The 15,942-nt window shown below is 39.1% G+C and overlaps 1 protein-coding gene across 2 annotated transcripts; it reads right to left on the bottom strand.

Annotated features, from left to right (window-relative positions):
- Positions 1-1,481: 1,481 nt before the first annotated feature.
- LOC126825674 (protein unc-93 homolog A) lies at positions 1,482-15,643 on the bottom strand. 2 transcript variants are annotated; one of them, XM_050555431.2, is made up of 4 exons: positions 15,557-15,643; positions 6,533-7,434; positions 4,295-4,562; positions 1,482-3,332 (listed from the first exon to the last, which is right to left on the bottom strand). In XM_050555431.2, exons 2-4 carry the CDS (start codon positions 7,403-7,405, stop codon positions 3,073-3,075), a joined length of 1,401 nt encoding a protein of 466 aa, XP_050411388.1. In that variant the 5' UTR covers positions 7,406-7,434; positions 15,557-15,643; the 3' UTR covers positions 1,482-3,072. The 2 variants fall into 2 exon arrangements, with proteins under 2 accessions (XP_050411388.1, XP_050411387.1); XM_050555430.2 differs by lacking the exon at positions 15,557-15,643 and adding an exon at positions 15,127-15,272.
- Between the last annotated feature and the right edge of the window lie 299 nt (positions 15,644-15,942).

Genomic DNA, 15,942 nt, shown 5'->3' with positions numbered 1-15,942 from the left:
TAAAAGCACGACGTTTCGACAAGTATCCTCTTATCGTTATCAAGCACAATGACATTTGAAGACAAATATATAAGAGTGTGTAATAATTTAACCTTTCTCATAAGATACAGAGACAGTGACATTGTGCCACAAGGATTATTTTTTGTTACTGTTATTTTAATCCATGTTCATGGTTTCACTATGAATTTTGTATATATTGACCTCAAGTTTACTAAATGTCATTGTGCTTGATAAAGATAAGAGGATACTTGTCGAAACGTCGTGCTTTTAGAATAAAAACTAGTGATTGTATCCCATAAAAACTGTGTTCTGTTAATGTGTTTCCGATCGCTAAATGCCACTTTAAGATTATATATCAATGCATGTGACAGTTTTATTTCTATATTGAGCTATTATTTATATTTGTTTGTATGTAGTATATGTATATGTTGTATTGGTCTGTAATTTTTGGCGGTTAGTTAGCTGTTTCGGGGCGGGGGGCGGGGTGTTTGGCTATTATTCTTTTGTATTTAGCTATTATTATTGGTATTCAGTTATTACTGTTTTTGTATTTATGGATACAATTAATCATTATGTTATGTATTTAGCTATTATTTTGGGGGTATTTAGCGAGTGTTTTTTGTATTTAGCTAAACAAAAATAATCATGGTATTTAGCTATATCATCTTTTACTATTATTGTGGATAATTATCTATCATTTTTAAAATATTACTATTAACTCCAGAAGTCAATATTCATAACGTTATGATGATTAATTTGATCCAAATTGATAAGTAATATGTCTATGGTAATATCTTATAGGCCGGGGTTGATGGGGTCGCGGGGTCTGACAAGTCATAAGATCCATCATTGACGAGGTGTTGCATCGCCTGCACTACCCCCTGGGTTCTCTCCATACCCTCCGGGTTCCTTCCTCTATCAAATACCCATAGGCGCAGACGACCTATTGAATTGAATTCAATTATACCATATGTTAGTCCCACAATGGCCTGGTTTGTATTGACGTTATTTGCGAGAGAAAAGCGAGATTTCAAGACGTATAGTTTAATTTTGTTTAAATTAGTTCTACATTATTACACAACGCAGTTTACACATATAGAGAACTACACTAAAAAAGTAATTATGGGTATGAAATTCACTGAACATAATAATGCAGGTATTGTTACTTGCTTAAATACATATTGCGTGTCCTTCACCTCACAATTATCCTTATTTACTTGTTTTTCTCGGTGAATTCATGTAGCAAAGTGCACCTTTACTGTTTAATTTAGTTTGTTTACGATTTTGACACGAGGGAGTTTTCTTAGAAATCGCACCTGGAGTTGTAATGCGAAAAGAGAGATAAACTGTGGATCAAGACCACAGTGATAATCAATAAGAGAGTAAACACGAACAGACGTTAAAACTCATTGGTGCAAGGGAGCCGTGTTGGCTCAGTGAGCATGCCACTGGTTCGCTAGCCTCGAGGTATCAGGTTCGCTCCATGTGTTAGCCGAGACAAATTCCTGAGAAGGTCAACTGTTTAGCGATTCGATTTAAGAGTAGGCTGTAGTGGCGCTGCCCGGGTAAAAAATCCCTCATAGAAAACTGGCGATTGCCTATCTCCATTAGCCCAGTCGCTGCAGCAAAGCAGGACGTCTAAACCCATTTCATTTTCTTTCCATTTCAATTAGTTCCGCGGATGTGACGTAAAGCAAAGGCCCCGTGTATACCACTGAATATACTTGGACCCCCCAAAAAATTTACATAGTTGGCCAAAACTCCTATTTATTTACAACAATTATTAGGATTAGTTAAGATTCTATCTGTATAAAACCTGTACATATCCCAATATGGTTTATAATGCTAAAATAAAACACAGTGATAATCATCCTGGAAACATGTGTGAAGTGAAAAGTACCTGTGTTCCATAAAATTGTGTCTAGTTAGCCTGTCAGTAATATTTTGTTAATTTTTTCTGCCACTTATCAGAGTGAATCGCATCTAGGTAACCAAAAACATAACCGCCTAAACCAAATACCCGGAGCTGCCTCGTTGATCTGGAAAGCTCCGAAGATGCCTGTCCGGCCTGTTTTTCCGACAGAACGTAAAAACCACATCGGTGAGCCGCGGTGGCTACATTAGTAAGACATTGGCTCGCTAACCTGGATGTCCCCTGATCGATCCCGTTGTTGACCGATAAAGACCATCGGGATTTTGTACCGACGTAGCTTCCCCCTTGTCAGTGCAGCAGAACAGAGGACTTGGCAATGGACAGGACGTTAAACCCCATTTCATTTCTTTTCAATGCGTTCCACTATCATTAATCCAGGGATTAAGATTTTATCGGCCTCTGGGCTACGGGTAATATTTTCAAAAATGATTAATAAAATTTAAACATTTGTTTAAATGGCAGTTTTTGGCGTCTGGTTATTCCAGTTTACACCAGCAGTATTTCCCGTGGGACATGTTGGACCTCGTTCATAGAGTCGCCTCTTTACACATGGCGCTCGGGGGTATTCTGGTACGCGATCCGTGTGCCAATTTTTAAAATATCGATTGTCACTTAAATATTGGATATCAGAAGCGTATCTTTTCACTTAGTCAATTTGGTTTCCGTGGAGTGGGTGATTAACCATTGCAGAACCACTGACCAATTAGAATCCTCCGTCATTATTGAAACTACTTTTATTTGGCTTATAAATCTGTATAGTTCAGGAAAGCGGTGAACTTTCTCGGCTAACACCGGGGTCGAACACGGAACATCCAGCCAACGTCTTACGCACCGAGCCATCGCGACCCCTCTTCCTTACTATTATGATTGATAGCACTATATTTGGCGCATGAAAAACTTTTCTGAACGACTATACTTTGTCCATTGCATAGCCCTCCGTTGTACATCATTGATAAGGGGGAACCACGCCGGAAAATCCTGGTGAACTTTCTCGCCTAACACCGGGATCGACCACGGAACATCCAGCCAACGTCTTACTGACCGAACCATCGCAGCCCCTATTCCTTCACTTACTATTATGATTAGTAGTACTAAATTTGACGCATGAACAAATTTCCTGTGTGTTATCATATTTAATTCTATAAATGTGTCTTTTCATCTGTTGTTGCCGGTACGCCGTCCTTTCTATTTTTGGTCACTTTTGTCCTCGAGAAAATAATTTCAGCTCCAATATAGCCTAGAAATCCAACTGATAGAAGTACAATGGCGATATAAATCCTCGTTCTTAAACACAAGAAAACTCCACAAACAAACGTTGTTGTGAATGCAAAGGCCTTGGAAGTATGATAGTTGGCAAACGCCGAATCTATCTTTTCTCCGAATAATATACTTATTAAAGCTGAAAAACAAAAAGTATATTGATAACATCTCTACCCCAAAAACTAGATTGATTGTTTTTAAACATAAAGTGATATACGCTCTAAATTACTTTGCTTTGCTGAGAGAGAGAGAGAGAGAGAGAGAGAGAGAGAGAGAGAGAGAGAGAGAGAGAGAGAGAGAGAGAGGTTTAAGTTTAACGTACACTCGACACGAACTAGGTCATTTCGGGACTAACAAATGGTTCAATTTTAGTTCAATAATTCACTTGCGCGTAGCTAGTTGTTTTTAGCAGTGGGTGGAAACCGGAGAACCCGGAGACAACCCACAAGGTTGGGCAGGCGACCCTACTCCTTGTCACGTACAACCGGGGAATCTAAACCACGCCTGTTGACTCAATGACAGACGTTATGATACAACGCACACGCACACGCGCTATCCAACCTCCCGCTCTGGTTATACATTTCCATAGAATGAATTAAGTTTATAATGATAAGATTTTCACTAAAAACATCTCATTATAATATGAAAAAACTAGGTGGTATCTTTCAAATTAAGAGATACACACGTTATAGAGCATCGTTGTGATTATAAGTTTCCCCAGATTGAGTTTAAACGCAGTTTAGCAAGATTAGCTACAGTTAATCAATAAAATTGACGGTGTCTTTTACTTCACACCTCTAGTTATTGTAAATGAAGTATAAAATTGTTGTAGCTTGCAATAATACAGAGGACTTTCTGCTTGCTTTTTTAAAAAAAAAATCAAGGTAAAAACAAATTTAATGGTATCATAAACGTATGAAATTAAGAGCACTGTACCACAAAAACGATTTACATCAAACAGACCCAATCTTCTACATTCTTTCTTGTATAATTAATATTATAAATTTATAAATCAGCATAAGAAGTTTCATTCTTTTTGACACCGAACTATTTTATGATTTCTAAAAGTACTTGTAGATATACAAGTTTATTAATACTTACAATTAAACTGTGCTTGAAAAATGGCCTCCGAAATGCCCCAGACAGTAGGAATTATGAAAAACAGATACAATTGATCTTTCTGCGGTTCCCAAAAATATAATGTTAGTAGCATTCCCATATCTATGGCGCTGGCTATAGTAAATAATACATATCGTCCAGTATATTTAGCTAGACGCCCAATTAGTAATGCCAAAATGGCTGTACTTCCGCCGAAGCACGCCATTATAAATCCTACCATTGAAATACCCAATGAACAGCTGATAAAGGCCTGAAATTAAAAACAATCACATAGTTTAGTATTTTCTAAATGAAATTATTTGTACTTACGTTATTACTTCGTAGCTTATTATATCCCTTTGTTACCCCTGACGAGGTAGGGACAGGTGTCGTGTACGAGACATGGTATGCGTACTTACACATGGTGACAATATACATGTATTTATTAAACCTCAAATTACACCAATCCCAATTAAGTTCCGTTTGATTCAGTGAGCCGCAGTTCAAGTCACAGGAACGTATGGGCAATGCAATTTTAATAGTTGTACTGGTCTTATACCCCAGACAGACCGGGGTGGAGCCCTTACTGTGCTGCTATGGCGACGGAAATTGGTCTCAGAGCGCGTCAAAATCGTCATAAGTGCGGTAAAAGCTTGGTGGAAACGCCAGATATCATGCTGTGGTCTTCCTGGTCGCAAATGATCGCCGAGTCACTCCGTTTGTTTTGAGCATGTTCAAGACAAACACTAAGGTTCTGCGAACCTACCTGGAAAGTTGTGAGAACACGGCTTTTTTTTCAAATTTGTAATTTTTGGGGACATTTTCTCGCGTTGTGTTCACGTTTCTTGTCGCCGTACGGTCCGAACAGCGCAGTAAGACGCGACTCCGGTCTGACGGGGGCATTAATTTGTGGTAAATTATGGGCATTATGATTCAGATTTGTGTATATGGTGTGGTTATAATAGTGTGTATATGGTATGGTTAAATATTGTCAGATTCTAATTGGTGTATATTATGCGGTTTTAAAATACAGGTGTGACGTTATCCTTTGATGTTGGTGTATCATTATTTCAAATAATGGTACGGGCAATGTGCCAAGCGTACATTATTTATACCAATTAAAATTTTGGACCCGTGTGACGTATTTCATTGCAAATAAAATAAAACCAAGTACGAACAATCCAAACCATAAGACAGAATTCGAAGTCCTAAAAAACGTTATAGGCAAAATAGTGTATTCAAGCAAAATAGTGTAATCAGCAAATGGACTGCTCCTCGTGTACAAAATACACGACAAACAGTGGTAACAGGTGCATGTGCGAGTGTCTGCATTTTAAGTTGTTTAATGGTCTCGATATGTGTAATATATTGAAACGCCACTCGTGTTGTTTCAATATATCACTTAATGTGTCGCTCTCTACCATTAAACAACACATACGTATTTGTAGTATGGTTAGCTGATATAAATATAACAATGTAAAATCAGACAAATTTAACGAAACGAAATTGTAATCTCATGCGATTAGGAACACATGGTTAATCACCGCTATCTCTTTTGATATTCCGGGGGAATCACCATGATTAGCAGATTCATAAAAATCTCGAAGACTTGATTCGCTGACAGCTGACGATATTGTCCGCATTGTAAGATGCCCTCACAAACGCACTCGAAACACAATTCAATCATATTTCATTCATTATTTCTACTCAATATCAGATGTGAGTGGACTGAGCTGTTAGGACTTTGTTGGGTTTTTTTCTGCAGCAACCAAGTGGTCAAGGTACCCTAAACACATTTCATATTTGTGTTCAGTAGGTCAGTGGGCTACTAAGTTGTTAATGCACTGTTATAACACAATTAGTTCATATCTGATTCAGTTTTCTTATTCAAATAATCAGACGACAGTGGACTGGATAGTTGGGACTACTATCAGGTTTATTCTTTTTTCCAGTAACTGAATGTATTGTTATTCACAAGAAATGTTTCACCTTATGTGTTGTGTTCTACTTAATGCCCAGGGCCCTGTTTCTCAAAATTTTAACTAAAGATAAATCCAAATTTTTGTAGATACTTCAAATTTGATTGGCTAAGCACTAAAATCAATCTAATATTATCCAATCAAATCACTAAAATTTCGTGAAACGAGCCCCTGGGTTGTAGCGTATTCATATATAGATCAAGATTGGATACTAAAGTGACATATATACTGGGTCTACTTAAATCATCAATAATATATTTACCTTTGTATATTCTGATAGAAGTAATCCTTGGTTCATGGCCTGGGACATGAACAGGGGGATTAGAAGTGTCATCTTTTTATCGACTAAAGTAGTACAACATGATACCACGGATTTTGATAGAGATTGTTTCTGAGATTTCGGGGCTATTAATTTCGGCAGGAGAAAAGCCGTTAAACAAATTCCAATAATGTCACAAACCAGAAATATTCCCAATAAAATATAGACAACGTGGGTGTCTGGCTCTTCGATGAGCGTGCCGTTGGCAGCAATAGGGCAACTATCAGCACCACACGTTTTTGTGACGTTGTCCTCACTTTCGTCATAGGAGCCTTGTTGTAGTACAAGGGATGAAATCAAATTTCCAGTGATTTGCGTAGCTTCATAACACGTGAAGAATATTCCATTAAGCTTACTTAAAGCCGAATGGATGTTTTCATTTATTATGCGGGAATAGGCATCTCCATTCCTGGACAGATATAACCCTTGTGACGTCCATTGGGGTCCTGCAATGCCTCCTAATAATATGGACGATGGAATCAATGTCGCCCATGTTGGATAAAAATTACTCGCAGTGTAGATGGTGTGAATTATCCAGGCTATCACCAACGATCGTTTTGCGCCAACGATCCTAATAAAAGATGGCGCCATTGTGCCGGATATGAGAATAGTCCCGTAGAGACAGGCAAGGGACGTAACTCCCAATCCTGCTTCTTGATTCAAACTGCTCTGTAAGTTCTGTATGGCTAAATACGACGTGTAAATAGCCATAAAGGAAAACGAAATCACTAATGTATCCCTTAAAGGATGTTTAGGAAGGGGGTTCTCCTCGTCACTCATTTTCACTGTTATTGATGTATTTTCCGTGGCCACCATGTTTTGACTGGAACTTTATCTTTCTTGTACTGAAAAGAAAGAAGAGAAAAAATATTAGAGTCGCATGTCGTCATTTGCATTTTTTTCAAGGATTGAACCCCGCTAAACTGTCCTAAGTTGACTAATTAAGAAAACAAATCAAAATATCAACGGTAGATAATCTCCGAGTCCTCGTGGGTTTTCTCCGGGACCTCCGGATTCGTCCCACTGCTAAAGACCCCGACGCGCAAGCGAATAATTGAAATAAAATTGAACCATATGTTAGTTCCGAAATGACCTAGTTTGTGTCGAGTGGACGTTAACACCCTCTCTCTCTCTATCTCTCTCTCTCTCTCTCCCTCTCTCTCTCTCTCTCTCTGGCGTTCATGACTCCCTCGCTATCAAAATATTCGAGATTTTATTTGTTTTGAATAAGGAAATAGCTCGTTGTTGAAGACATTTGATAAATTTGATAAAACATACATTATGCAAGAGTTAAATCTGCCTATTGTAGGTCTTTCTTTAGGCCTGTAATGTTATCTAAGTTATTAATTAGACATTAATTAAGTTATCCAGACCATAATCAACTCTCGGTGTCATCGCTAGCCTGCAATATTTACTGGAATGGGATCCGATCTGCTGCTCAACGCTCATTGATGATTAAATAAAAAAAAAAGGATAAGTTTTATCGTACCGACTTTAGTAATAATGATCGAGGCTAGGCCTAAAATTCAACCGCTACATTCTCGATTCAAAGTGGATCAATTTGACTGAAAATTTCAGCAAATTCCTTTTACATTATCTAGTTTTTAACTATAAAAGTGCGAACTGCCAGCTCTTTATCTAATCTCCCATAATGTATCTTTAATAAAGCACTTGTTTACGGAATTCTTGAATTAGAGTGGATCAATCTGACTGAAAATTTCAGCAAATTCCTTTACATTATCTAGTTTTTAACTATTATAGTGCGAACTTCCAGCTCTTTATCTAATCTCCCATAATGTATCTTTAATAAAGCACTTGTTTATGGAATTGAATCCATGACCATACTTGAATTATTCCGAGACAAGTTTGAGAATGAATGAATCAAATGGGGCTTAACGTTCTACTTTTCTGCACGCAAGTTTGAGACCAGACCACTCTAGCTGATTCCGATTATGACTGTATATTAAAACTATGCTCGACTCCAAAGTCCAAAGTCCAACTGAAAAAAAAAACGGCAGTGGAACCAACCGGATATATACGGAGCATGCAAAAGGATCAACACTGTTTGATACTGTTCCTGGTGAACGTATCCGGCGATCAGTGGTAACATGTCACAAACACTGAATAGAGAAACAAAAACGGGAGCGGAACCAACCTGATATATACGGAGCTTACAACAGGAAACCAGGGTGAATGCGTCCTGCGATCAGTGGGAACGTGTCACAAAATGTACCTATGTGAATATACATGGAGACCTATTAATGTGCATTAATCCCATAATGTTTTATATTCAGGCTTATCTTCAGTGTCATGTATCTGGACAAACAAACACCACTAAAATACGATAAGATAAGATATGTAAACATTATCCAGTAGACGTGGTACAAGGGTTAATCAGCGAACTGGATGTATGAGATGTGTTGTTGACGTTTGGGAAAGTAGGACGAGGGGAAATGTGTAGGGAGTGAAGTGCTGTAAAGGGATAGTTAGATGTATTATGAATGGTTAGAGTGGCTGTGGTGTTACGGTGAAATACTATGCCGCCACCGTAACACCACAGCTTTATGATTTGTTAGACAGGAGTGATGTAATGGGTGTCAACAACTGGGTATGCTGGTACCGTCGCAACGTAGCCGTGAAATATATATTGTGAGGGGGAAGGGCGGAAACGGAAAAATATACAATGTTGACAGTATGTGCCAGGCATGAGGCTGCGCAGACCGAGCGGCAGCTCGATAGGGAGTGTGTGGGAGGGTCACCCTCATAAAAATTTTTTTTTTTAAATTTCAGTTTTCTGTAAGCAGTGAAAACACTATTTTGGCATTGTTTGCGGGGTTAAACCTAAAAATCACATTAATACACCTATTGCACGATATTGTGAAACTAGCTGACGAAGACAGCTCGGGCGGCGATTGTTGGACTCGGGGCTGCTCTGTCAGTATCTAACAAACGCATTTAGTTCGCGTACAACTTTTAAAAACCGAATGTCAGTATGGTATTTCTCACATAATTGGTTATCGCAAAAACAGAGTAAACTGAAAGCGAGTAATCTCGACTCAAACCTATAGTCTATAGCCTACTTACTACACTGGTCACTAGGCTTCCTATATTATTGTTTGTGGACGGTTTACTACTCAGTGATAAGCCTGCGCCGCAAAAAGAGGTCTCGCCTTTTATTATTAGTATAATGACTTCCTCATGTGCGGCAGGTTAGTTTGCTTCTAAAAACACTGTTTTCCGTTCCAAAAAATACAAAAGTAATTTTCTACCAGATAACCATGGTTCTTTTCACCGAGACTAGATAATTTCTCTCGGTGTAAGGATATAGCTATGGATAAGTTCATACAAGGTCAATAAATCCGCGGTCACTTCGGGTCACACTGTTGAGAAAATAAATGAAATGAAATGAAATGGGGTTTAACGTCCTACTGTTTTGCTCCGAACTGGGCTAATGAAGACGGGCATACGCCATACAGTGTGCTATGAGGGAGTTGAGAAAATAAACCGATGGGTTTGTTTAGTAGCAAATCGAGCGTGAATCAACTGAGTTTGTACTGAAAAATTTTTGAGTGATGTGTATGAACTGTCTTCACACATTCGGTTTATAATTAGCGATACACAGGTACAGTGGCAAGTGTTGTACTTCACAGACTGTTTACCTCCGAACTACCTCCGCACGAAATCCCCGATTTGGGTACTTGTTAAAAGAAAAAGAAATAGTACCTGTGCGCATGCCAGTAAAATGCCCGAACGTACCAGGCGCCAGGTCATCCAGTACCAACACAATACGATACTAGATCACTATCCAGTCAATATTTGGTATGTTTATACACTTTTACACATTAAATTCTATGCAAGATTTTAAGCTGGCAACTAAAAGTTCGAAAGGTCTGGCCCCTGTCCTAGCCCTTTTTATGACTTTCTCCGTTTCTCCATTTTCCTAATCGATGAATTTTTCCATGAAAACAAGCCAAATCCAACGAGTTCCTTAAGTAATGCTAGTCCCACACTGTCGTGCGATGCGTTACGATAGGCTTGTCCCTACCTGGCTGGTACGTGAAGATACGCTCGGGAACGTTTCAATACGATCACCACAAATGGCCAAGACTGACCTCAATGTATATGATAAGACCTGATAGGGTCACCACAATTACTCCTCGATTAAAGGGGTGTTGGATAACCGAATGGTTAGCACATGCGCGCTGTATCATGAGGCCTGTCATTGAGTCAACTGGCGTGGTTTCGAATCCCCGGTTGTATGTGACAAGGAGTAGGGTCACCTGTCCAACCTCGTGGGTTTTCTCCGGGTCCTTCAGTTTCCTACCACTGCTAAAGACCACTACGCGCAAGCGAATTGTTGAAATAAAATTAAACCGTATGTTGGTCCCGAAATGACATAGTTTGTGCCGAGTGGACGTTAAACTACATCTCTCTCTCTCTCTCCCTCTCTCTCTCTCTCCCTACGATTATAAACCACGATTTCTATCGTAGTGCGAATCGTGATAGTGAGAATCTAGCATTAGTCCCATGAGTCTATTTTCCCTCATTAAGGTGGCATTCTTTATGTTCCTTATCCTCGACTATTAGTACAAATCCCGTATGTGTTTATTTACCAGGGTTGATAAGTTTAAAGTTTAAGATAACATGATGATTAAGCTGTGCTTATCTGGTGTCCATGTGAAACCTTGACCCTAGCACATACTAAAACAAAAATATTCACTACTTTTTAGTTTCCTATTGGAATGAAATGAATAATTCGTGTGAAGTGCGGTTCTGGGTCTGTAACTTTTGTTCCAACTTTCCGTGGAGTGGTAAATAGGTACCAACGGGTGCCATTATACCAGGAACACCCAAATGTCAATTCTCGTTTGTGACCACACCCTCCTTCCACAAATAATAAAACCAGCGGCTGCCAGGTAGGATACGCCCACATTTTCGAGAGATGGATAGAGATCAAGCTAACAAGAAAGTGTTTTTTCCTACTATCAAGGGCCATAATTCAGGAAATTACAATTCGTACAAACAGGGGCCATAATCCATGAAGTTTCAATCCGATACATGCCAATATCAAAAGCAGCCGAGATCTTTTGGAGATAAACCTATATTTCAAGTTTCGTCAAAATCGGATAAGAATGGTGACCTCTAGAGTGTCCACAAACAAATTTTGGACGGACGGACGGACGTCCGGACGGACAGTGGCGACGGCATAATACGTCCACATGAAAATGTGGGCGTATAAAAATTATAACCTCTATAGGGTCCACAAGCTAAAAACGCGATTTTTCGCAGAATCAGGGGCCATAATTCAGGAAGTTACATTCCGATATGCGCGAATATCGAAAGCAACCGAGATCTTTGGGTTATAATCATACATTTCAAGTTTAAACTAAATCGGATAAAAATTAGAACCTCTATAGGGTCCACCACCTTGACATACCACATTTTTACGCTATTTGATGACGAACGGCGGCCATTTTGTCTGTCAGTTTTGGCCGATTTTCACGAAATTCGAACTCAGCCGTCCTTAGGGTGTAACGGTGATATAATAACACGGTTTTTAAAATCGGATAAAAATTATGACCTCTATAGGGTCCACAAGCTAAAAACGCGATGTTTCGTACAATCAGGGGCCATAATTCATGAAGTTACAGTCCGATATGCGCGAATATCGAAAGGAACCGAGATCTCTGGGTTATAAACTTACATTTCAAGTTTCAACAAAATCGGATAAAAATTGTGACCTCTACAGGGTCCACAACCTTGATATACCATATTTGAGAACGAACGGCGGCCATTTTGTCTGTCAGTTTTGAGCCGATTTTCACAAAATTCGAACTCAGCCGTCCTTAGGGTGTAACGGTGATATAATAATACGTTTTTTTGAAATCGGATAAAAATTATGACCTCTATAAGGTCCACAAGCTAAAAACACGATTTTTTGTAAATCAGGGGCCATAATTCAGGAAGTTACGTTCCGATATGCGCGAATATCGACAGGAAACGAGATCTTTGGGTTATAAGCATACATTTCAAGTTTAAACCAAATCGGATAAAAATTGTGACCTCTACAGTGTTCACAAGCTAAAAACGTGATTTTTTCGTACATTCAGGGGCCATAATCCATGAAGTTACAGTCCGATACATGCCAATATCGAAAGGAACCGAGATCTTAGGGTGATAAACCTATATTTCAAGTTTCATTGAAATCGGATAAAAAATTGTGACCTGTAGACTGTTCACAAACAATTGTGGACGGACGGACGGACAGGGGGCGACGACAATATACGTCCACATGAAAATGTGGGCGTATAAAAAAGAATTCGTATGAGCTGTTTTTTTTTTAAGAAAGGGTAAACATACTCTCGTGGTTTAAATGAGAGAGAGAAATGGGATTTAAAAAACGGCCACTCGACACAAACTAAGACATTTCGGGACTAACATATGGTTCAATTTTATTTCAATCATTTGCTTGCGCGTAAGGATCTTTAGCGGTGGGAGCTAGGAAACCGGGGGACACGCAGAAAACTCACAGGCCGTGGTTTAAATGGATGTCAGAAGCTAAGAGATACTTGGTAGAAATGCAATACGAAAGATTTACTAGGAATATTAACAACATGTAAAAAAACCCAGTCACGTGAAGGAAAGTCACACATTTTGAAAATTTTATCATAACTAAAAATAGTCTGTCAAAACATGCAGCTGGAATGCATTCGGTGTGAAAATAGCAGACTATCAACGGTACATCCTGGTGATCACGGGTTACATTCCTCAGAAATAATCTGCTCTCTGTCAGTGTTTAAAAGGCGGGATTTAATGTGATGAAATGGGGTAAAACTTTCAAACACCAACAAGACTAATGAAGACGGATGGCAGACAAATATGTATGGACTGAAACAAAATAAAATAGAGAGAGAGAACGAGAGAAAGAGAGAGAGAGAGAGAGAGAGAGAGAGAGAGAAAGAGATTGGGTTTAAGGTCCACTCGACAGAAACCATGTCATTTCAATATTAATTCGCTATAGCGTGTAACGGTTTTGAGCAGTGGGAGGAAACCCGGGGATCCGGAGAAAACCCACAAGGTTGGACAGGTGACCCCACTCCTTGCCACGTACACGTGGGGATTCGAAACCTCGCCACTTAACTCTGCGACAGACCCTGTGATCAAACGCGCACGCGCTAACCATTCAGCCACCCAACTCACTTGTAAAATGAAATGGGGTTTAACGTCTTATTGGAACGAAATAGGATCTGGATTTTGATCAAATTGTTTTAAAATATTGGAGACAGTTAGTTCCCAATGTAGAGAGTATAAGCTATATTACACATGCCAATAATATTCATTGTATAGTTTCGGATAGTTAGCCATTTTGAGAAGAGGAAATGGAATGCCAATCTCTTTTTAATCCGATTGAACCCAATCCGGGAGATTATTTACCGTTGAGAGAGAGGAGAGAGAGAGAGAGAGATCGAGAGAGTTGAGAATGATCGATAAGATGAATACACAACAGCAGAGATATCAGCGGAAATGATATTGTCACCAGCGGTCGCCAATAAAATCATCGAAATAGGTCTAGTGTATTATCATAAGATAAATATACCCACAAACTTAATCGAGTTTTTCACTTTCACCCACTGGACTTTAAATTCTGCACAATGGTTAAGTTCGATTGTGCTGAATTTATGTGTAGTTTAAAGATACATTATGGGGGATAAGAAAGAGATGGCAATTCTCGCTATAATAGTTAAAAACTATATAGTGTAAAGGTAATTTGCTGAAAATTTCAGTCAAATTGATCCACTATGAGCCGAGAAAGAAGCGGGTGAAATTTGTGCATAGTCTCGGTCGTCATTACTAAAATCATTTATATAAACAGCATAGTCTCGATTATCCCCTTTTTCTGATTTAATTATCAACGGCCGTTAGCGGCATATAGGAATCTAATCCAGCCAACATCGAAGGCTAGCCTTGACATCGAGAGTTTATTATGGTCTGGATAAGTTAATTAATGTCTAATTGATAATTTAGATAACATTTCAGGCCTAAAGAAAGACTTGTAATAAGCAGATTTTGCTCTTGCATAATGCATGTTTAATGGTCGAGTGCGAGACATTATATAAGTAATATATTGATAGTGTCAGAGTGCTTTTAGCACGGGGGATATATCTATATATTACGCGGGGGTGGGGGGGGGCGAATGGTTATAGCATGTGCGCGTGCTGTATCATACGGTTTGTCATTGAGATAACTGGCGGGGTTTCGATTCCCCGGTTGTACGTGATAAGAAATAGGGTCGCCTGTCCAATCTTGTGGGTTTTCTGCGGGTCCTCCGGTTTCCTCCCACTGCTAAAGACCCCTGCGAGCAAGCGAATTATTGAAATAGGGTTGAAGCATATGTTAGTGCCGAAATGACCTGGTTTGTGTCGAGTGGACGTTACCCCTCTCTCTCTCTCTCTCGCTCTCCCTCCCTCATCTCTCTCTCTCTCTCTATTCAATCGTATTCCCAATAAATCATATTATATATTACCCTTAGTACTTACATCGTTGTGATCAAAAAATGACATATATAACACAATGGCTTCCTCTCTGGTTAGGCCTTCAATCAGTATTTACAATGACATGTTGTATAACAAGCTTGGTGAGAAGCGGAATAACTAACTAACAACCACGTGTCATTATAGCGTACATGTGCTATAACTATAACCTACTCGTGGTTATGCAGAAGCCAACAATGACACAGCATTTTCGATAATCAATGTACATTGGACTGTTAATTGGTGTTAAGTCATCCCCTTGATCAATGTATCAGGAAAAATAAACTGTTCTATCCTACCCTCAAGCCTATTACCAGTGTGTCAAGTTAAAATATTAAAACATATACCCCTCGCCCCCACCCAGCGTTCCGGCCCGTCCCGTTATCTTTCATACATTCAAATAAATTGATATGAAATGAAGTTATATACGTCCTACCTGACTGCATGTGATAAAGACGGGCATAAACTGAACGATTATAGCCATATCAATAAATGTAAGCTCCGGCATGTTTTAGTAACCATGGTTACAGAGAGGTAAAGTCCTAGGGCGCTGGTTATAAATAGATTTGTGCGAAGTTGATTCATTATAAAAAGCAAACAAAAGCAAAACTGAGTTTATATTTTTTATAAATGAATGAAATGGGATTTCATGTCATACTATTCAATCGGGTGGGCGAAAATACATTGGCGTGCACGTAAAAGAGAGAGAGAGAGAGAGAGAGAGAGACTAACATGGTTTAATTTTATTTCAATAATTCGCTTGCGCGTAGGGGTCTTTAGCAGTGGGAGGAAACCGGAGGATCACCCTTGGCAGTTGGAATT

The sequence above is a fragment of the Patella vulgata genome, chromosome 6 (assembly GCF_932274485.2).
Source record: "Patella vulgata chromosome 6, xgPatVulg1.2, whole genome shotgun sequence".
Taxonomy (NCBI): domain Eukaryota; kingdom Metazoa; phylum Mollusca; class Gastropoda; family Patellidae; genus Patella; species Patella vulgata.
Note: the sequence above shows the minus strand (reverse complement) of the source record. Positions and strands in the feature narration are given on the sequence as shown.

Excerpts from the sequence above, each read along its gene's own strand:
- LOC126825674 (XM_050555431.2), bottom strand. The coding sequence starts at position 7,405 with ATGGTGGCCACGGAAAATACATCAATAACAGTGAAAATGAGTGACGAG. Across the intron at positions 4,563-6,532 it reads TTCTATCAGAATATACAAAG|GCCTTTATCAGCTGTTCATT; the intron begins GTAAATATATTA and ends TTTTAATTTCAG. Across the intron at positions 3,333-4,294 it reads TTTTCAAGCACAGTTTAATT|CTTTAATAAGTATATTATTC; the intron begins GTAAGTATTAAT and ends TTTGTTTTTCAG.